The sequence below is a fragment of the Xenopus laevis genome, chromosome 7L (genome assembly GCF_017654675.1).
Source record: "Xenopus laevis strain J_2021 chromosome 7L, Xenopus_laevis_v10.1, whole genome shotgun sequence".
NCBI classification, from domain to species: domain Eukaryota; kingdom Metazoa; phylum Chordata; class Amphibia; order Anura; family Pipidae; genus Xenopus; species Xenopus laevis.
The window spans coordinates 134,701,566-134,724,857 of NC_054383.1; the positions used below are offsets into that span (position 1 = coordinate 134,701,566).

A 23,292-nucleotide genomic window follows, 5' to 3' on the forward strand; every position below is an offset into this window, starting at 1 on the left:
TGACAGAGATAAGTCAAAGTAACAATTATGATTAGGTGAGTTTGTTTTTTTTTACTATGCAAACAATTTGTAAACATTAATTAATCTTAAATCTACTTACTCCCTTCATATAGTTCAGTTCCTGTTGGTAATTTTACTTCTATAGTATAAATTCCTGAAAAAAAATAGAAAACATGAATGTGTCTCTGTACAGACTGACACAGAAGCCAAACAGCACATAATAGTATGCCAATTAATACTTAAAGGACATTGGGGGAAGTCTCAAATTAGTTAATAAGATACCCCCTGGCCAATTAAATATGGTTACTGATTAAGAAATCTGTCTCTGTTTTCAAATGAGTTCTGGGCATGTCCTGTGATTTCCTGTACCAGTCAGTTGAACTGAAGAAGCTGCTCGGATGAGTAGTGAAACGTCTTCAATGCTTAATCAGCAAATCCAGTTGCTCTAGATTTACTTCTACTAGATGTCATGTGACACAGTTTCAAGAAGTCATCATTTGTGACTGACAAGTGGTCCCCGGTAAACATAACCAATGTATCTGCAGCAAGCACCCACTTAGTAGATTGGCCCCTTCCAGTAGCATAACTAGCAGAGAAGAAGACCTTGCAGCCACTCCCTTTACACTCTGCCAACATCCTTCTGGACCCATCATGACCACTTTGGTTTGCAATAACAGAACATGTTTTGCTGCTAACACCTTCCGTCAATCCACAGGTGAGTGCAATCCCACCACATATCAGGCATTTCATTACACTGGCACTGGTCCAGAGGGGGAACAGGGGCATGGAGGCCACATGTGTATGTTTGTTGATAGGGGGCTCCTACCTAGTTCATTGCACCCACAGAAAATCTAAGAAATCTAATAGCAAGCATACTAAAAATAATATGCAACTGGGATCCCACCCACTGTATAGAGATTGGCTAGGCCTCCTGTAATGCAGGAAACCTACATTAAGGGGCAGAAATTCAAATTTTCTCATTTTTTATTATCAAAACTGTCAAATTTGACTAGGGAATTATTCAAATTCAATTCGAGTTTTTTTTAAAAAAAAATGTAATTATTTATCATACTCTGTCCCTTTAAGAACTCAAATTAGACTATTCGCCACCTAAAACCTGCCGAATTGCTGTCAATCTGAGACAGGGATCAATTTTGAGTTGTTTGCAGCCTTCATGACATTCAAGTTTTTTTGGAGAAAAAAAATTCGAATCGAGTTTTTTTAGTTTTGGGGTCTATTCTATTCATCCTAGTTTTAAAAATGAATTTGAAATTCGACCCTTGATGAATGTGCCTTTAAGTGCCAATGGCACCCATGAGTCACTGAGGAAAGCAGGCAGTGGAAGTAGGTAGCTCAGGATTTGTTTGCTATGACTGGGTAAAATCTTAAAGCAATCCTCTATTTTATGCACTGCTTTATGTAGTAACACAGACTATGCCATGTACCCTATGACATGACCCTATTCAAATATTTGTTTTCTGTGTACTATGATATTTCTACAATTATACTGTTGTAGTCAACTGAAACCAGATCACCAGGTCATCACATTTCTATTATACCTTTTCTTCCAGGAATTGGTGCAACAGGTCCTGTGGAATGATAAAAAGTTAGTTACCATTCAAAGCAAGAATTGAATCTTAATTCTAAAAACAGTGGTTGGTCAATGGAGAGCAGAAAATGTGGCAATTCTGCATGGAAGGCACATTGCTCTATAGGTCTGGAATGATCCCTGATGCAAAAATCTACATGCTTGGTCTGCTTTAAAATAAATGCTAGCTGGAAAATCCATGGTAATTTATATAAATGTTATATTAGGGGTTTACTTACAACAGCTAAGTGCAGTGCACAACATTTCAGATGCAATTACCATGTTTTTACCAACAATTTTTTATTTAATTCAAGAAGAATTTTGGCCTCAAGAAGGACATGTGGTGGTGCATTTATAGGCAATCAAAATGGCATTTGATTCTCTAGCCACAAGTTCACTGCACCACTTGATGCAGGCCCTTGTGGGAATCCTGGAGCTACCACTACCTTCATATATAGGGGTAGCTACATGGTTTGCATGCATCAATTGGCAATCAATTCATAAAAGGAGGCTGCTTTAGGTGTAATTCTACCCAAATGTAAGGAGCAGCTCTGGATGCTTTAATGAATGGGATTATTTCTTGTGCAGCAACTGTGACCAACATATCCAACTGTGTATAGAATAGAGCACTTGGTGATCATAAATTACCCCTATCATCAGCTATTAATGAATACAGGTATAAGATCTGTTATCCAGAAACCCATTATTCAGAAAGCTCCAAATTACGGGAAGGCCATCTCCTATAGACTAATTTTTATCCAAAAAAACCTAAATTTCTCTATAATAATTACAACACCTTGTACTTGATCCAAACTAAGATATAATTAATCCTCATTGAAAGCAAAAGCTGCCTATTGGGTTTATTCAATGGTTAAATAATTGTCGAGTAGACTTAAGGTATGAAGATCCAAATTATGGATAGATCCATTATCTGGAAAACTTCAGGTCCTGAGTATTCTGGATAACAGGTCCCATATTTATATATCTGTTGGTAAATCTACTAATTTATATGGAGATAGCTTATTAACCTTATTGATATACAGGTAAAATGCTTTTTGTAATGGTTTTGGACATTTTTCTTTAAGGGGGTTATTTATTAAAGCTCAAGTTGTGTTTTTTCAAATGTAAAGTTCTGTCTTGAATAAAAAAGGGCATTAACTCAAGGGATGAAACATAATTATGTCTCTTTATAGGTCCCTGGTAAGGCCTCATCTGGAGTATGGGGGCAGTTTTGGACTCCAGTCGTTAAGAGGATTATAAATGAGCTGGAGAGAGTGCAGAGACATGCAACTAAATTGGTCAGAGGGACGGAAGACTTAAATTATGAGGGGAGACTGTCAAGGTTGGGGTTGTTTTCTCTGGAAAAAAGTCACTTGCGAGGGGACATGATTACACTTTACAAGTACATTAGAGGGCATTATAGACAAATAGCAGGGGACCTTTTTACCCATAAAGTGGATCACCGTACCAGAGGCCACCCCTTTAGACTAGAAGAAAAGAACTTTCATTTGAAGCAACGTAGGGGGTTTTTCACAGTCAGGACAGTGAGGTTGTGGAATGCACTGCCGGGTGATGTTGTGATGCTGATAGAGGGACTTGGATGATTTTTTGGACAGACATAATATCAAAGGCTATTCTGATACTAAGCTCTATAGTTAGTATAGGTATGGGAATATAGAATTTAATTAAAAGTAGGGATGGGTGTATGTATGGATGCTGGGTTTTCATTTGGAGGGGTTGAACTTGATGGACTTTGTCTTTTTTCAACCCAATTTAACTATGTAACTATGTAACTATGTAACTATGTGAGTAGAAACTCAAATTTTTGGGTAAAAAAACCCTCAAATTTTTTAGTTTTTTTTTTTAAACTCTGATTTTTTTTACATTTATAATACCCTGAAGCTGTAAATAAAGCTTGAATTCAAAAATACTTAATCTAAAACCTGTCAAAGTCATGTAGAAGTCAATGGCAGAGGTCCCTTCAACCATTTGAAGATGTTTGTAGCCTTCTGGATGTTTGGGTTTTTTCGGTGGGTTTCACTCAAAAACTCTATAAACTTCAATACTCAGGTTTTTCACCCCGAATTTACTGATTCGAGTTTTTTCCATTTGAGAAAACATTTGAGTTGTGAGTTTATTCGAGGTATAAAAAAACCTCACAGACACAACCTTTGATAAATAACCGCCTAAATGTTGACAAAACTCTGTTAAAAATGCTAACATCAAGCAGATATATTTTAATATAAAGGATTCTCAGCATTCTGCATTTTAGCATACATACAGTATAAAATCTGACTGCCAGGAAATTGTTTCTTAGAGGATAGTACATTTAACATTTAAGCAGATTGTCTAGAAGACTGTGTTTGAATGTTTCTCTCCCCTGTGGGTGTTGAGGTTCCTTTAGTTCTGTGGCACAATATATGTTATGTGTAATTTAGGAACACTCTGTGTACTTACTTCCTTTAAATTTGGTTGGCTTGCCTGAACCACCTATTTCTATGATGAAATCTGAAACAAAAATAATTGATATATTTGTTGGTCACAATGTCAAATAAAAAGTAATAGGACTTTAACTATAGGAAAAATTTCATGACTTTCTGTCCTCAAGCCCTTCCAATGATGATCTGAAGTTACCTGTAGACACTGGAGCTTCCGGATCTAAGAAAACAGGTCAAAACCAATAAATTAGTTTTTTCCAGAGTCCAATAACAATTTTACTATTCATTATCATATATAAAAGTACATAGTGGCAACACATGCAGCTGTTTTTTATTTGTTTTAATGAGAACTGAGATTGTATCTTAAATAACCCACTGTATCAGTGAACTTGACTGTTCTCAGAAAAAAACTGTCTTTCTCCTTGATTACTTTGATTAGGCTAATATAATATATTCCTTATCTAAATATACAGAGACAAATAAGCCCTATTTTTCTTTTTATATTTGATCCTAAATCATTATATATATATATATATATATATATATATATATATATATATATATATATATATATATATACATTATCTACTTACTTTCTTCATATAGTACCGGAACAGTGGGCTCCTCTGTTTCTACAACCCAGTCTCCTAAAAATAATAAGACTATGCATTTGTTTGGGATTCATCTGACAGTCATATTGAAACTTTATTTTCAAATCCTTTATATACCAGTTCAATAAAGAGCAAAAAAAAAAGACATTTCATGAATAAAATAACTAAAACTATGTTAAGCCCAAGCCTTATTCATTGAAGTAGGGGGTATACTACTGCTTTAAATAGTCAAATCAATTCTGATGAATTGGGCCTTTTGGCAAAGCAGAAAATCCTTTGTAAATTGTGGCAGTTTGTTAAAATACTCTTAATTAGAAAATCTAGAAACGTTTTACACTATTGACATACAAATATTTTACAAATCTACAACTACATACAAATATCAACATACTGTTCACTGTACTGTTTATATTAAGAGGTCCATTTATAAAAGGTCGAATTTCGAAATTACGTGAATTTTTTTTCATTCGAACATACTCACAATTCGACAGGGTGGTGATTTAAGAAAAAATTCAAATGTCTAATATTCGATTGAATGGTTCCGACCCGAAAATTTAAATGTTTGTCTTTCCCCTCCTTTAGGGAACATTTATGACATTTAATGGGCAAATAAATATTGTTCAAATATAAACAGGTCAGTATTGGTGAGATGTATCTATGGTTACTGCCATCTATCATATCTCTCTCTCCTCTACCAATAACATAAATTGTAATATATTCCATCATTAATTTGCATGGTTTGAAGAAATCTGAATTTAGTTATATCTGACAACCACAGAATTCCTTTTTAGCATAGGAGAAATTGCAGTTTATTGTAATAAAGATCCTGCTTTTATAGAAATAATGATATTTTGGTACTCTGACATTGTTCTATAAACCTTAAATATTCTTGATAGGCAAGACATGTTTCCTAAAACTATAGAAAATGACCCTTATATTACCTTCTGTGCCTGGTAATTGAGAAACAGGTTCTACAAAAGAGAATATCAAGAAGTTACTTGTCTTGAATAATTAACATATTTTACAGTGCATTATAATTGCCCTGAAATATCAAACAAATACTAAAGTAATACATCTACTTAAAACACTCAATGAATAGTAAGAAAAGAATGAAGGAAAGTGATACTTTAAACTTCACAGTCAAGGTTACTGTCAGATATAATACATCTACTTCACATATACCGCATCATAAATGCTACTCTCATTCTGAAATGCCACTTTAAAAACATAAAAATTGACTCTTTAAAGTTAGATTAACACATTATTTGACCTTCTACCCTTCATCATTCCCTATAGCAGTCTTGGAATTTTCATCCCCTTTCTTAGCACTCAATATTTTCTGGGTTTCTGCTCTTCTGGTCTCACATTCTCATAGATAACCAATAATTTATATTGAATGCTTGGCTTTGTATTGGCTAAAGTAAATTTTGTGTAGCTTGTGATGGACCAATGATGATGTGCAACTTGCATCATGCACCACATCATAACTAAACTAGGACTGCTAAGAATATACCAGGGGGAAAGGGATGGTAGGGTGACCATACTCAATGAAAGCAGGGGGAGAAAATAGAATTGTTGGTCTTGCAAATGGGATATACACTTTTAATACATTTTTAAAAGAAGAATTATTAGATATTATACAGTATCTCATTTAACTTTAAATTGATATAGATATAGGTGCGAATCAAAATAATATTTACTTACTTCCTTCATAGCGTACTTTTCCTGTTGGCATTTTCACTTCTATAATCCAATACCCTGAAGAGAAACATACATTTCGCCTTTATTCAGATGGAGAAACAATCACTAAACCATCATATTATAAATTAATATATATAGTATTACAATCAGTCTGTAAATGATTGATTGCTTAAACTGTTAAAGGGATATGGTTATCAGGAAAAATGCTGTTTTCAGTTTTTAATACTGCTTTACTGAAATACATTTTTAGAAAAACAGGTGTATCTTTTATATCTAACTTTACAATTGTGGCAGCAGGTAAGCCATTCCAGTTATTTATCTGAAAGTCCTTCAGTTTCATGATTTGTATAATGCAATGGTTAGAACTGTGCTACAATTAGACTTGGAGATATTTTTACAAACGATATTTCAACAATATATAATAGTGCTGCGTTTTACATGGAAAGACCACAGTTCTTACCACATTACACTCATGATTTAAGCTAAGTTACAGACTTCCTTTACTAAACATATAATACTCTGAGATGCTACCCAGCACTCCCTACACCCCTAGAGCTAATATATATATATACATTATTTTCTTAAACTATTATGCTTTTATTTCTACATGGTGTGGGGGACAATGGAAGAATAGACAACACAACACTATAAACTATAAAATGCTTCCATTAATGGGAGTCTCACCATGGGTTCTTGTAATTAAAAGCAAACTTTATTGGTAAACAATCATAACCATTTATAAATGGCTATATGAAGCTATATAAAGTATGCTTTTTTAATTATAGGAACCCATGGCAATTAATGGAAGTATTATATAATTTCTAGTGTAGACTTTCTTTACTGCTGCCCTGCAGTTTGATGTTAGTATCCTTCTCCTACCAAGGGTTATGCATACAGAGTCTTTTCTGCTTAGCCAGGCCTCAGAATAGTGGGATAACAGCTGTCCCTGACTCCTCTCCTGCTAATACTGCTTTGCTTTAGGCTAATAGCACATGTCAATGGAGACACAATTGTGATTTCTAGCAAGTGGATAAATGGACAAACCTGGCTATGCTGTCATCCAGGTAAGGGTAAGGTGACAGTCCACCTTACCCTTCTAAAAAGTAGGTTACCTGAAGGCTGTAGTTTGTTTCTAGCATTCTTCAGAATGTTTACCTTAGAAATAGTCTGGACCACTGACAAAGCTTCTAATTGCCACCTAGAGATAGGTAGGCGAATAGCACCCAGCAGGAGAAATTATCAGTATATTCATATATGACCTCAGGATAAGAAATAAATAGCTAAGGCAATGGCTCTCTGAAAGGATTTGCATGAAGCTGTGCTGGCTGTTTCTGCAAGTACAGGATATGCATAATGAACGGAGATTAAAAACTACTCATGTCAAACTCATGACAGTATCCCTTTAGGGTCATCGGCTGTACTCAACTCATAGAAATTCATACTATGAAAATCCATAAAATAAAGTTGGCTTCCCATTACATGTATCCAATATACTTATGTCAATAGACAGGAGCAGTCAGATATATAGCTTACCTTTCTTTCCTGGTACTGGTGCAACGGGTTCTAAAAAGAAGTGGAACTAAATAAATAACTTTTATAACTTGTCAAAACCTTTAACTGGTGATGAAAGAATTTTTTCAGCAGGCATGGATTTGCATTGACAAAGTTTTGCTGCAACAAAAAAGATGTTGAGACAATAAAAAGTTGCCTAAGAAAAAAAGCCCATTGACAAAAAGTCGCCCAGACAATAAAGTCAGCACAACTCCCGTTGACTTTAATGCATTTATAGTGAGAAAAAAAGAGTTGTGTCAGTTAAAAATTGTTGCTCGTCAAAACAATGTGTTGCATATTGACTTCAATGTGTTTAGCAAATTTTTCAGCAAAGCAAACGGTATAGATTAGCTCATCACTACCTTTTAATACTTTTTGTGCTGCAGATTGTATTTTACATTTTTGTTTTGCGACTCAATCTTCGAATTTAATGTGCTAGCTAGTGTCACAGACCATTTTTTTGCAATTAGTTTTGCAATGGCGAATATTTCAAAATGCCCAAAATGCAGATGAGCAACAAAACAGTTTAGACTACTTCAGTCTGGGAGACATAGAGGCACATTTATTATGGGTCAAATTTTGAATTCATGTGTATTTTTTAAAACTTCCATAAATTCAAAATTCAACCAACTGACATGTATTAATAAAATCACATTTTCTCAGCTCAGACCAGTTGAATCAACCCGAAAACTCAAATAGAATTTGATTTGAATGAGAAAAACTCGTTTCGAATTTAAAAAACTTGATTTGAGGAAAGGCTGCAAAAATTACCAAATTGATCCCTGGACCTCTCCCTTGACTTATACAGTAATTCGGCAGGTTTTAGGTGGTGAATAGTCAAATTTCAGTTCTTAAAGGGCTAGAGTATGATAAATCTCGAAATTCAAATTAAAACTTGAATCAAGTTTGGATTATTCACAATTCAATTTTGAGAATTTGTTGGCGGAGCACAAGCTGAGGTGCAGAAGCAAGCTAGACTTCCATTATGTGAGGTTATGTTGATTTCGGTAATAGCCTGGCTTCTGTACAGAATTTCACCTACAGATGAAGCCATTGAGATTTCATATTTTGAAGCACAGTGTCCAAGCACCATGTTTTAGTGATAAATCCTGCTTCTAAACTCTAGGTGGTGCTAGAGGCATCTAGAGGCAGGACTTATGTAAAAAATTACATGGTTGGTCAAATGTGAAATCCCAACTGCTTCAACTGTACCTTCCCACACACAGAATTATAGGCTTTATTGTAAGATCCAAGCATACTTCTATACTTACTCCCTTTAAATCTTGATGGCTTGTCTGGAGCTCCTATTTCTATGAGCCAATCTAAACACAAAATAAAGCATTATGCAAGTGAACATATGAAATATGTGAAATGTTTTCCGTTATTGTATATCTCCAATTTGTTTATTACCTGTAAACACTGGGGCTTCGGGTTCTGGAAGGAAATATAAATCAGAACCAGGTAATGCTTTTTCATGCTTTCAAGTTTTTGTTAAATATGTAATTTTAGGAAAATACTGGGTGCCTTATATAAACTTTTTTATTTATAAGGATATAATTTACAGTCTGGTCCCATAGGGAAATTACCAGACTGTAGAATATATATAAATATATATATATATATATATGTGTATGTACAATTTTTATTAAAAAATTTGCTGAGTATTCATACTCAGCACCATATGTGACAGCATCGTCACATAACGGTAGGGGGTATGTTATCCCTTATAATACATGAGTGATACTCAGAGTTCCCTGTATAACTCAGCCTTCAGCCTTGTGTCTTTATATGGTCACAGAACAACCCCTCAGTGACTTCTAATATCCTTATCATTTACAGTAGGGGGTACATTATCCCTTTTAATACATGAGTGATACTCAGAGTTCCCTGTATAACTCAGTCTGCAGCCTTGTGCCTTTTATGGTCACAGAGCCCCTCAGTGACTTTAAAGAAAATACTGTATATACTCGAGTATAAGCCACCCCGCGTATAAGCCGAGGTACCTAATTTTACCTCCAAAAACTGGGAAAGCTTATTGACTCAAGTATAAGCCTAGGGTGAGAAATGCAGCAGCTTCTGGTAAGTTTCAATCAAAAAATTGAGGGTTTCTGCTCCCATTGGAGGTGCCGGCGTCTTGTTTTTGGATGCCGGCGACTATTCTTGGATGTCGGCGACTATTCTTAGGCGCCGGCGACTACTCTTAGACCCCGGCGACTATTCTTAGACACCGGCGACCGTTTTTGCACTTGACCCGAGTATAAGCCGAGGTAGAGTTTTTCAGCATATTTTTGGGGCTGAAAAACTCGGCTTATACTCGAGTATATACGGTACCTGGTGTTATATGTGGTTACGTATTATTATTAAAGCTAATTTAAGCATCAAATATTTGTAAATACAGTATATGTATATGGCATTAAATATGGCATTATGGCATAACAAGTGGGATACTCCAGCCTGCTACATATCTACTCACTCTCTTCATAAAGCACTGGCATTGTCGACTCTTCTGTTTCTACAATCCATTCTCCTAAAGGTAATACAAATATTATATATTAATATAAAGGGTAACATTAGAACTCAACAAGGTTAGTCAGAATGAAATTTCACTGCTCACTATTATTTTCACTATATATTTTTGGAATTTTTAGAACTGTATTTTAGAGGCCCATTTATCAAAGTCCGAATTTATGTCATTATTTTTTGAAAACTACTCCGCACTGGTTTTATCCCCTTATTTATCAATATATTTTCCCAAAAATTACCTGTTAAGGAAAAAACCCGAAAAAATAATGAAGAAAATGAATCGTATGGATTTTTCAGATTTTCCACCCAAAAACCACAAAATCTTCGGATTATTGGATGAAAGCCAGCGCAGATCAAGATATCTTCGGGACTTCTTAAATTAACTTATATGTAACCTCTGCAGTTCTGAGATGCCAGGTTTTTGGATTCTGATTTTTTCCATCTTTGGGGTATAATAAATCCTGAAAAATTTGTTTTTTTCCCACTAAAATTTGAATTCTATTGTAAAAAAACAATAAAAATTTGGGGTTTTGGCATAAAAGATTCAGATAAAAGATCCCGTACCTCCTGTATGACAAATTTGAAAATGAATGTGGAATTATAAATTACCTCCCTAGAATTCAACAAAGGTTTATCTTACCTTCTGTTAATGGGGCAGAAGGAACTGTGTAATAGAGAAGCAACAAGTAAATTTAATAACAATATTGCAATTTTGGAGAAAAACACTTGTAACTGTACATAAAATAATCAATATACTGTATACTATCATAGTATTGCTTTAGAATCAGGAGCAGCACTCGTGTCCCCTTACAAGACCAAGAGATATAAAAAAGCAATGGTTTGGTTTATTAAGTCTGTATGGGCCAGCCCACCATTGTTTTAAACTACATAGACATCTAAAGCCCCAAGAAATAGGTTACTGTAACTTCACATTAAGCAGATTAATAACTGTGAACCCAAACTGTGTATATGTGTGTGTATATATATATATATATATATATATATTATAAATACTTACTTCCTTCATACCACACCGTCCCTGTTGGCAGTTTCACTTCTATGATCCATACTCCTGAATGAAACAATAAAACAATTATTTTTTACTTTACAGACTAACAGAGAGTCACTGAAAGCGTGATAATGAATGCCATATTGCTAACATAATTAAAGACTATTTATGAGTTCCCAGTTCCTCGTTATTTCACTATTCTGCAGCGAATTATTCACTATCACTTCACTTAAATGTTTATTACAGTTACAGTAACTGCATTTGTAAATATTAACTCTTTGTTTCCAAAATGGGATTTGTAACTTACCTTTTTTCTCAAGGATTGGAGCAATAGGTCCTAAAAGAAAAATAAAATAAAGTAAAGTAATAAAAGTAATGACATGATCCAATAAGAGAGTTCAGGGAACACAATAACATTCATGAGACATACTATGGGGATAGCAACCTGGGGAGATTGATTTCTAATTTGTCCATACACTATAAATAATGATGAAAAGAAGGTGCTTTAATAATTACTATTACAGTTTATTTTTACTTTTACAGTTCATTTATGAAGCAACATATTGAGCTGATTACAAGCACAAACCAAGCACCAACAGCTTGCTCAATCAATAGGCCATGTTGGCTAGAGGTTAAAATCTAGGAGAATGGGGCCATGGATTTTTTGCAGTGTTGCAAAATAATATAGGGTAATGCCATTATGCCATATTGCCATATTAAGTCAGAAAGGCTAACGTGGACATGAGTCTTTTGTATGGGGTACTGCAGGGTTATTCAATATTTTCTGCATGCCTTACACAAGATAATAGAGTCATATATTTGTATAAGCCAATGAAACCAACCAAATGTAAATACTCACTCCCTTTGAATTTTGTTGGCTTCCCTGGCTGTCCAATTTCAAAAATCCAGTCTAAAACACAAGAAGTAACAGGCATTTTATTGGTTACAGTCTCGGATACAAAAAACACAGAAAAATGCTTTCTCATAGCATAATACTGTAGTAAAAACATCTGCATAATGGATACAGCCTAATTATGTTGTCATGACTTCATGACTAATATCTTCAATAATAATAATAATAATAATTAGTTTGACATTTTTAATTATGTCAACTAAGACGCTGACGTAAGATTTCTTGAGTGTTGAAAGGTGATTCCTTGCTGTTCAGTTTTTCATCGAATTTTATTAAATTTAATTCAATTTGACCAATTTCAAGTTTATTGAAACTATTTAACATTGTCCAAGTGTTCTAAGGCTTCAATACCTCAAACCCAAAGAATGACTGGTATAAAGTATCGGATCCCACAGTCAATGAATTATGGAAAAAAAAAATTCTAGTGGATTCAATTAATATTTATACAATATGACACAGATTGATTCCACTTTCTAGCAATATTGATTTGGCTGGTCCATGGTCATTTAAATTCTTTATGGATCAATCATTAAGTTAATAAATCCTAATGATTTTTATCGATTGCAATTGCAAAATCAGGCCCACAGATTAAAAGTAATTTCCTACTCTGTATACAGGTGTAACTGTATAACCCAAAACCCAAAAAAGCTTCTGAATTTGATAATTACTGTACCTCTAGATAATGGAGCTTCAGGTTCTAGAGGGGAAAAAAATAGAAAAATTCAATAGACATTACATTTAGAGGCCCATTTATTAAAGTTTGAATTTTAGTGCTATTAGAGCTTTTTGAAATCATAATTAAACTCTATTTCTCTAAAAGCACAAATGCCATGAAAGTTATCAAAAGGTCAGAATTAGTGATGGGCGAATTTATTCGCCAGGCGCGAATTCGCGGCGAATTTGCGCGTTTCGCCGCCAGCGAATAAATTCGCGAATCGTCCGCGAAAATTCGCGTCAAAAAAATTCGCCGGCGTCAAAATTTTTTTTTTCCGAAAAACGGACGCCGGCGCCAAAAACGGGCGCCGGCGCCAAAAACGGACGCCGGCGTCGGAAAAACGGGCGCCGGCGTCAAAAACGAGACGCCGGCGCCGTTTCGCGAATTTTTCGCCGTTTCGCGAATTTCGCTCAAAATTCGCGAATTTTTCGGCGAAGCGAAACGGCGCAAATTCGCCCATCACTAGTCAGAATAAAAAAAGTACTAATGGAAATAGCTGTCCAAAAACTGTAAACCCCGGAATGTTTCATGAACAAATTAAAAATCTGTACGTTCTGATCTCCAAAAACCTCTAAAACCATGAACTAAAGGCTGGTCTTTGCAAGATAAGAAAATGAACTTCCATTAACTTCTACATGAACTAAAAGTATGAATCATTAATGTTGTAGAACTGCTAAAACTTTAGGCAGTTGTAGCAAGTTAGTATATAAAACAACATTTCTAGTCATTTAGTAATTGTTTACTCACTTTCTTCATATGGTATCGGTACTGTGGGCTCCTCTGTTTCTGCAATCCATTCTCCTAAATGCAACATTCATTTTATTTAATTTCAATTCATTCTTTCATTTAAAAGAGCGACAATATGGAAATTTAAAGCAAAATTTCTTTATGATCTGTAAATATAATCAAACAAAACTTTTTTTATACAATATATGTAAGTAAAATGTCAACCTGTAATGTTTGCATTATTACTTACAGGTAGTGATGAGTGAAATTTTTCGCCAATTTTCGAAGTGAAAATTAGGACCATAGACTCCAACAGGTGAAAAAAAATTATCGCGCATCAAAAAAAAATTGTCACCCATTCGCCCACCACTAGCCCATCACTACTTACAGGCATGGTGATTGTTATTACTGCAGTTTACTTTAGATTTGTTTATTACATTGTTTACAGAATCACAAGGGGCGAGTACAGTGTGGAGACAGATATATCTCCATTATAGTTTTTTAAATCGAAAAAAAAATTAAAAACTCACTAAACTCAAATGTGTATTCATTTTTTAAAAAACTCAAAATGCAAAAACTTGATGCTTAAAAATATATTTAAAAAAACCTAAAAAGCAGTGAAATCACAATTTACCCATCATTTTCCATTAATCTCACAAATTTTGAATTGGTATGAAAAATAGTTTGAACTCTATGAGCTTGGCAGCTTTGAAGTAGCGATTTTTATTTTCATTTGAGTTTTTTGTCCTAAAGAAATCTTTAAAAAGTCTCAGAAACTCAAATTATGATTTTTAGCACAAAAACGCAGAATCATGGTAAAAAGTCCAATTCGAATGAATATGCCCCATGCAGTATTTTTTCATGGTAGAGAGTGAAAGATATATATTTTCAACCAAGGTTTTGCAGAACCAATGACAACCTTTTACAGTACCTTGTCTGAATTAATAGATAATAATAAGTTCAACTTACATTTAACTTATTATATTTTTTATATGTTTACATTTTCTTACATTTTAAGTATATTTAGACATGCTTTATTAAATGTACACTGTGGTCTTTCCAGAAATAACAAATGGAATTTTATCTTACCTTCTATACTTTCTAATGGAGTTCGGGGTACTGCAATACAACATAAAAAAATGTAGTTATGCAAACTTATTAGTTATGCACACTTAGATTTATCAAAGTGTAAAAGTTAGTGTTCACTATTTGATAAATACGCTGGGATAAATAAAATGAGTTTTTCTTTGGTGAGCTTTAATTTTACATTTTGATGTCTGTCCCATAGTATCTCTGTCTTTATATAATATGTACTTATCTAGTGCTACCAATCCCTATTTATGTAGGGAAATGAGAGCAGAACAGGCAGAAACCTTTCCAACACATTATTCTTGTCTTTGTCTCTATATATTAGGTACCTATCTAGTGCTTCCAATGCCTATTTGTGTAGGGGAAATGAGAGAGAGCAGACAGTAACCCTTCCAACACTTTCCTCTTCTCTCTGTCTCTATATATAAGGTACCTATCTACTGCTACCAATCCCTATTTCTGTAGGGAAATGAGAGCAGAGCAGACAGTAACCCTTCCAACACTTTCCTCCTGTCTCTGTCCCTAAATATTAGGTACCTATCTAGTGCTACCAATCCCTAGGAAGTGCTCTACCGTATGTGACACCAGTGAGGTGTCTCCATTTGACTCTCATAGGCAAAGCTATGTACATGTAGACATGTACATGTAGAGATATTTCTCTATCTCTCCTGCTACTGCTCTCAGGTTTGCCTTATTGTCAGCTGGTAAACTCTGTAAATTGTAACACGGGGTACTCCACCGATAAGGCGAGTTGAGTAACTCGCCTCAGGCGGCTTCCCCCCACTAGGTACCAGGGGCGGCAAAAATGCAGCTCCTGGTAATATAAGATCCAAATTTCAAACCGGAAATTCAGTTCTTCTAGCGCAGAGAACATAATTATGCTCTCTGCGCTAGCGTCATATCCCTCTCCGCTGCCTTCGTGGACCACCCCGGAACAAAAAGGTGAGCACACTGGGGAAGGAGGGGCGGCAGCAACACCAAGCTGCCTCAGGCGGCGGAGGGGCCAGGATTGCTCCTGATTGTAACTCAGCTAGAATATAGTACCAGAATATACTCACTTCCTTCATACTGCTTGGTTTCTGTTGGGAATCTCACATTCATGACCCACACTCCTATAATAAAAAAATATATGGTATTTGTTATGGTATAAGACATTTTTTGCTTAACGAAATTAAACATCAATATCAATTAAATATTAAATCATGAAGATCCTTTACATGTAAATATATGTACATATTTTATTGTTTTAAGAATTGTTTTGTAAATAATGCTTTCAGTGTCAACATATTTGAAATGTACCTTTCTTTCCAGGAACTGGAGCATCAGGTTCTAGAAAATATTAAGAAAATATTAAATCAAATATTAAGAACAACAACTATAATAACGTAGATTAAAAAATATATATATATTACTTGGTCTAACTGGGAATTAAGAGGCTTTATTTCATTCAACACCCCCCTAACTGATGGAGTGGCCTCATAATGTTAAGTTTTACCCCAGCTCTGGTCCATCTGTTAGGCTGGTGTTTGCATTTTGCCTGAGCTTAATCAAGCAATCTACATACACTGTAGACTAATTATAAATAATTATCAGCTAGGCATGTTATTATTTTTGCTGGGAATTTAAAATAGCCACGTTTCACTTTAACTTAATTTGGAAACAGTGGTGAGGGTATTTTATGTTAATATTTGGTCTGAGGGTATCTGAGTGCTAACATGTATAATTATACTCTGTAAAATACAATTTGTAATGGTCAGGATTATGTGGAGCTCATCATATACTTATCTACTCTATCCACAGACATCATGCGAGTTTTTTTCTTTTTTCTTTTCTGTTTTGTGATTGATCTTTCTTTCTTTGTAATTTTCTTTTTATATCGTAACTTTATTATTTATGATGGATATGCTTGTATCTTTGAAAAACTCTTCAATAAAAATATAAGTTACAAAACATTATATATATATATATATATATATATATATATATATATATATTAGATTAAATTTAGATTATATTTAACATTAAAAAAAGAATTAAAATTAAAAATTTAAAACCATGATTCAAGTTCACAAAAAGTGGGTTTTGTAAAAAAAAAACCCCAAAAAAACAGTTAATATCTAGTATCTATGTCTTGTGCTATATATGTTGTAAAATGAAGATACAAATATGGGATCCCTTATCCTGAAACTTGCAATCCAGTAAACTCCAAATTATGGGTAGGACTCCTATTATGACTCCCATGGAGTCCATTTAAGATAATAAAAAAATGTTTAAAAATGTTATCCTTTGTTTCTGTAATAATAAAACATTGTCAAAATGTTAGATTTTGGAATATTCAAATTACAAAAATACACCCTATCCAGAAAACCTTAGGTCCCAAGCATTATGGATAATAGATCCCATACCAGTACTGTATATACTCACTTCCTCTAAACTTGGTTGGTTGACCTTGGCGGCCCATTTGAATGATCCAATCTGTTTTGCAATAGAAAAAATATGATTGCCTTTCACTTAAGAACAAGAAAAGCTATTCGGTTTATTTGCTAAAACTGTATATCAAATATATAAAAAAAATATATTACTACATTACTTTACTGTTTATAGAAAAAAATAGATATAAATGTTCAAGGTTTCAGTCTTTAATGAAAGCTATTAAGGCTTTGTTAATGGTAACTATATACAAGTTTTATACTAGGTTTCTTTTGATCATGTCTTCCCAGATAATAAGAATAATTCTAGGTTACCTTTAAAAAGTGGAGCTTCTGGTTCTAGAAAAAATCCAAAGAAGAGAAATGATTTCTACATTTAATAATTAAGTTAAAATGAACACATACAATTCCAAAAAGGCCTAGGAGCAGATGTACTAAAGGGTGAATTGTTGCCTGCGACCGATTTGCACACATCGCACCACTTCGTCAGGCACAATTGTGATGCAAATATGCTAATTCACTAAAATGCAAAGTTTTGTTCCGGATGCTGAATGCTGGCGACTTTTCACTAGCGTTACTTTGGCAGTGCAAGCATTTCAAAGCTAAAATGCGCTAGCATTCGTCTGTGCCTAGAAAAAATTCACTAGTGATATTGAGCTCAATTTGTATACGGCAGGTAATTTGAAGTTGTATGGAGGTCTTTATTATAAATGTTGGTGCAAATGCTTAAAGTTAACACTTTTTCTTATACATGTCCAGGGAACCTTAATAAAGACAAGTGAGTAAATATACTGTAATTCCCTACTCATGAGCCCACTGTAAAATGAATGTTCCAGATGTTATTAAATATGTGGAGAAAATCTGTTACCCCAAAAAACTTTGTCAGCCAATTAAAGTTTGTCAGGACTTTTGCAGGCAATTCTGCTTCAAACAAAGAAAAGCTGCCAGCATTTTTGAACTTTGATGCATTTTCGGCTCACTGGATATGATGTAGGAAGATCTAGCTGCTTTATAGCACTTTGCCTGGTCTGAGGTGGCAAAGGCATTTCTGGCAAAAGAGGTAGCGTTCAGTAAAATCCGCATTTTAGTGAATTTGCAGAGTAACATCCGTTTGCCAGATTGAAAAGTCGCCGGGCGACTGAGTGTGAATGACCGCTAGCGATAGTCCCGTTCACTAGCGAATTGGCGGCTGCGATGTCCCTGTGGGTGGCAATGCTGGCTCAAAGTCACTAGCGTTAGCCACTTCGCTCTTTAGTAAATTTACCCCCTAGACTGTTTCTACTATTAAATGGCCTCTGAACTCTAACACTGGCATAGTTCTAAGGTATTGCTTTGTACTGGCTATGCGGAAACTTAAAGGGCTTTTCCTGGTGTATTGTGCTTACTACAGGCTCTCCCAACCTCTGCCTAATGGTGTCTTTGGAAGAGATCATGCTAAATAAAGAGAAAAGCAGGTATGGTCTTTCTCCCCCCAAAGATAATACTTTTTTTACTTAGATAGGACTCACGCATGGACACTGCCTTGATGGGGCACATCAGCTTATTTATATTTTGTATAAACGTTGTAACTAAAAGTGTCTTTTTAAAGAAAGTTACAGTTCAGTTGTGCAAGAATATTTTTTTATGGGGGTTATAGATTGAGAGTGCTGGGGCTACCTTGTTTAGTATATATATATATATATATATATATATATATATATATATATATATATATATATATATATTGATAGACTTACTTTCTTCATATGGTACTGGAACACTTGATTCCTCTGTTTCTACGATCCAATCTTTGAAATAAAAATGTAAAATTTGAATTAGTTTTGCCAGATACCTATGATTAACTTTACTAGTTTGACTACCTGTAAATATATCTGTGTGAATATGCAAGTACAAAAGAGCACTTTGTATTTGTTAAAAATATTTACTTTTTTTTATAGTTCACACTGCACCTCATTTGCTAAATCTTTGTAATGCATTCAATTTGCCTTATGTTATTGTCTTGTGAAAGGACACAAATCCAAACCAAAATGTTACTTATATGTTTGCCTTCTAAATGATTTCCATAAGCCCAGATTGTATAATAACATATGTTGTTTTTAATCGTGTCAATTAAGCACATTAAGCAATTTGATCAAGAATTGAACTCACCATCTGAATCAGGGAGTGGGTGTTTTGGTACTGAGAAATAAAGGTAAAAAGTTAATGGTGCTTTAATATTTTTTCTCTTAAAAGAAATAAAAAGTCATAGAAATGAAATACATAAAATGTTCTATAGTTTGGTGAATGTTGCAAATATTTAGAGACTGATTTATAAAAATATGAACTGGGAAAGTATTCCCAACAGTTTGACAAAGTGGTGGAATGTTAATGTGGCGAGCTCTTATTTCAAACTTTGATAAACCTGCCCCTAAAGATCAATAGTAGAGGTCCTGACCAGAAAGTATTAAAACGTGACAATCACAATGAAACCTTGGCCTCACAAAGCAATAGCTTTTTTGTCTGTGACTCCCCTCTGATAGCTGGAAAAGGGCAGAAGAATAATGCATATCATTTAAAAACTATAAAAATAAAGCATGAAGGCAAAAAAAAAGTTGCTAAGGATAGGCTATTGTATAACAAACTAAGGGGGTGATTTATCAAAGCACTAATTTTGCATTTTTTCAGAAATTTGTGCACTAAAATTCAAATGTTCAATATTAATTAAGCACAAAAAAAGCAGAAAAACTGCATCCATAAAACCCTCAGCATCTAAAAAATCTGCAAGTTCATGTATAAGTTAATGGGAGCTGTCCTAGGCAAAATTTAAGAGATTTTTTTTCCATATTTTGAGAATTTGTAGACACATTAAAAATGACAAAGAGTATAGAATTCAATGCATTCTAGGTTTTTTTCACAGTTTTATTCGATCAAGTTTTATATATTTGATTTTATTTTACAAATAAACAATTGAGTTAGAGTTTGTTCAAATTTGAAAATACCACTAAAATTCACAAATTAGAATTTTGATGAATAGGCCCTCCCAAATTAACTTTGGGCCACCCCTTTAGTACTTTCCTGACCAGAAAAATGTCCCTAATATTCACAAAGTATATTTACTAATTTTGTGCCATTTTGTCCACACCAAATTGACTGCATTGATCAGGAGAATTCAATGAATTCTTAATAATGGGGGAAGCCCATTTATTAAAGATCAAATTTCAAATTCATGTGATTTTTTTTTTTGGTCTAATAAATTCGAACATATTCACAATCTGACTGGGAGGTTATTTAAGAAAAATGTGAATGTCTAGTATTCCATTGCATAGTTCCAAAAATTCAAATCGTAAAGTTCGAGTTTTTCTCTGAAAAAAACCTCAAATTTCAGGAAGGCTATCAACATCTCCCAATGGCTCAACGTACCTCTGAATTGACTTGTACATGAACTGGCCAGGTTTTAGGTGGTGAATATTTGTATTAGGACTGTGTCCATGGATGAAATTTGAATAGGGGGATTAAAATTCTAATGTGTGAATTTTGACACAAAAAAAATTTGATTTTTCGAATTTGACCCTTACTAAACTGACCCCTAGAGTTCATTAGCACCTTAGCATTAGCACCAATCTGAGAAATTCACCCCCCCAAAATAATAATTGTTTCTTGTTTAATATACAGTCTTTCATGGGGGACTTTCGTAAATGGTAAAAAATATTTTCCACATTAATATAAAATGGTTGCAATGCAAATTATTTGGAAATTTAAACAGCTTTTTTATTGTTTTGGTTGTTTAATCACAACATAGTGTTATTTTGCTGTTTATTTAAATATCATACTCAGGGGCCCATTTACTAAGGGTCGAAGTAAATTCGAAGTGAATTTTCGAATTCAAAAACTTCGTAATTTTTGGGTTCTTCGACCATCAAATAGGCCCAATTCGACTTCGACTTCGATTTGAATTGAAAACACTTCAAGTATTCGACCATTTGAAAATTGAAGTACTTCACCACCTTAAACCTGTCGAATTGCTATGTTAGCCAAATGTTGGCTATAGGTTCTAGGATGTCCCCATAGGCTAAGTTTTTAGAAGTAAAAGTGTTTTTTTTTTTTAAATCGTTCAATTCAAACGATTTCCACAATTGATTGAACAATTTTAATTCGATCGAAAACTGCTAAATTTAATTTTAAAAAAACTTTGACTATCGAATTCTTTCAATTCGATGGTCGAATTTCGAAGTTTAGTAAATGGGCATATTTATTAAAGGTCGAAGTTTGATGTTTAAAAAAACTTTGAATTCAAAAAGAATTGAATTGAATGGAGGTCGAAGTTCTTTTGGGTTTTTTTGAATCGCACGATCGTACTTCGAATTGTACGATCTTACTTTGAATCGTACGATACTACTTCGAGTCGAAGTTTTTTTAACTTCGACCTTTGATCAACCAAACTCTCCCAATTGCCTCCATACAGTTTGTAGGAGGTCCCCCATAGGCTAAAACAGCACTTCGGCAGCTTTTAGGTGGCAAATGTTTGAAGTCGATTTTTTAAAGAGACAGTACTTCAAAAAAATTCGACCTTCGAATTTCGAATTTTTTTCAAATTCAGATTGAAGTATGACTATTCCCTAGCCGAAGTACACAAAAAATAGCTCGAAACTTCACTTCGACCTTTGATAAATCTGCCCCTTAGTGTTCTGTAAATATCATTACATTTTTTTACTTACTTCCTTCATATGTAACAGTTCCTGTTCCTGGTAGTTCTACTTTTATGATCCATATTCCTAAAAAGAAAAATGACTTCTTATTTTGCTATTTCACAAGACATTAAGTCAGGTCAACTTATTTATTAATAATTGTAAAAAGACATATAGGAATTGATAGCTAAATAACCTTCAATCAAAAAAAATGTTTATAGCAAAAAAAATGTTGTTTCTATTATTTTCTGGTTTAATCGCACCTAGTATTTCAAATCAACTACAATTTTGTAGAATTTTCATATTATGTTTTCTGCATTAGAATGTTAAGAAATGTACTTTTATTAATAACTAGTCAATATATAAGGCATTAATGTTACATATTTAAAATAAAAGAATTTTAAAGAGCAATCATTAGTTCAGATCAGGACCCTTGAAAACCTCTACATGCATGTTTATTCTGTGCAAAATGTTGTAGCAAAAGTCTGGCGACTGTGTGGTAACATAAAATAACATTTGAGATTGTGACCCAAAATACACAGGGCCATTACAAGTGGATATCCAATGTTTTTGAACTATTCCATTGTACCTATTGGTATCCTTATGTATGAATGAAGGGTCACTGAGAAGTTATATTCCAAAATCAAACAGGCAAGCTTTCTTCTTTATACAGTATGGATATATATAAGGTGAAATGATTTTCATTAATTACCTTTCTTGTCAGGAACTGGGGCTTCAGGTCCTGAAGAAGAGGTAGATAGGATAAATTAGAAATGGAAATATTTATTTAAAGGACAAGGAAAGCCTTTTTTTGCTTTTGTGTTTAACTAATCGAGGGTCCACTCGTGTACCTAATCGCTGACTTAATTTCTCCAGAAACTGCTTGTGTCATTTGCAGTGCCATTCAAAGTTTCCTCAATGTTTTCTTACTTGCCACCGCTTTGTTCCCTAAAGTGATGTAATCAATATGGTATTTGCATACTAAATGCCAATGTGCCAAAAACGTTCTTTCCACTGGATGCACACTTAAAAAGGGCAAGACTTTTAGTGGGAAAGTGCTCTTTCTCATGCAAATACAAGATGTGCTCCCAAACAGAAAAAAATGTGCATGCACCACCTATTAGTTGAGCGAACTACACATGACCAAGACTTTTGGTTTTGGTGAAATCCAGCTGAATCATGGGACTTTCTGTACAAGTAGATAGCAGTTTTGCGTATGCTGCAGGGATTGAATGGATACACAGTTTATTGCAGAGGGGAATGATAAGGATGGATGGCTTAATTATGGGTAGGCTTTTTAACACAAGTTCACTTGTTAGTACCCTTTCCTTGTCC

The 23,292-nt window shown here is 34.1% G+C and overlaps 1 protein-coding gene across 13 annotated transcripts in view; it reads right to left on the minus strand.

Annotated features, from left to right (window-relative positions):
- LOC108696888 overlaps positions 1 to 23,292 on the minus strand; it is a 369,929-nt gene that overhangs the window by 234,876 nt on the left and 111,761 nt on the right. For all 13 annotated transcript variants that reach the window (XM_041569828.1, XM_041569827.1, XM_041569829.1 and 10 more), the window contains 26 exons: positions 22,670 to 22,699; positions 21,988 to 22,044; positions 19,442 to 19,471; positions 19,030 to 19,080; positions 17,609 to 17,632; positions 17,289 to 17,339; positions 16,164 to 16,193; positions 15,923 to 15,976; positions 14,865 to 14,894; positions 13,797 to 13,850; positions 13,008 to 13,031; positions 12,281 to 12,331; positions 11,729 to 11,758; positions 11,431 to 11,484; positions 11,053 to 11,076; positions 10,363 to 10,416; positions 9,300 to 9,323; positions 9,161 to 9,211; positions 7,872 to 7,901; positions 6,342 to 6,395; positions 5,579 to 5,608; positions 4,620 to 4,673; positions 4,223 to 4,246; positions 4,046 to 4,096; positions 1,560 to 1,589; positions 101 to 154 (listed from right to left, as the gene is read on the minus strand). In XM_041569828.1, the coding sequence (XP_041425762.1) occupies positions 101 to 154; positions 1,560 to 1,589; positions 4,046 to 4,096; positions 4,223 to 4,246; positions 4,620 to 4,673; positions 5,579 to 5,608; positions 6,342 to 6,395; positions 7,872 to 7,901; positions 9,161 to 9,211; positions 9,300 to 9,323; positions 10,363 to 10,416; positions 11,053 to 11,076; positions 11,431 to 11,484; positions 11,729 to 11,758; positions 12,281 to 12,331; positions 13,008 to 13,031; positions 13,797 to 13,850; positions 14,865 to 14,894; positions 15,923 to 15,976; positions 16,164 to 16,193; positions 17,289 to 17,339; positions 17,609 to 17,632; positions 19,030 to 19,080; positions 19,442 to 19,471; positions 21,988 to 22,044; positions 22,670 to 22,699 (1,050 nt within the window). The remainder of the gene's footprint in view (positions 1 to 100; positions 155 to 1,559; positions 1,590 to 4,045; positions 4,097 to 4,222; positions 4,247 to 4,619; positions 4,674 to 5,578; positions 5,609 to 6,341; positions 6,396 to 7,871; positions 7,902 to 9,160; positions 9,212 to 9,299; positions 9,324 to 10,362; positions 10,417 to 11,052; positions 11,077 to 11,430; positions 11,485 to 11,728; positions 11,759 to 12,280; positions 12,332 to 13,007; positions 13,032 to 13,796; positions 13,851 to 14,864; positions 14,895 to 15,922; positions 15,977 to 16,163; positions 16,194 to 17,288; positions 17,340 to 17,608; positions 17,633 to 19,029; positions 19,081 to 19,441; positions 19,472 to 21,987; positions 22,045 to 22,669; positions 22,700 to 23,292) is intronic.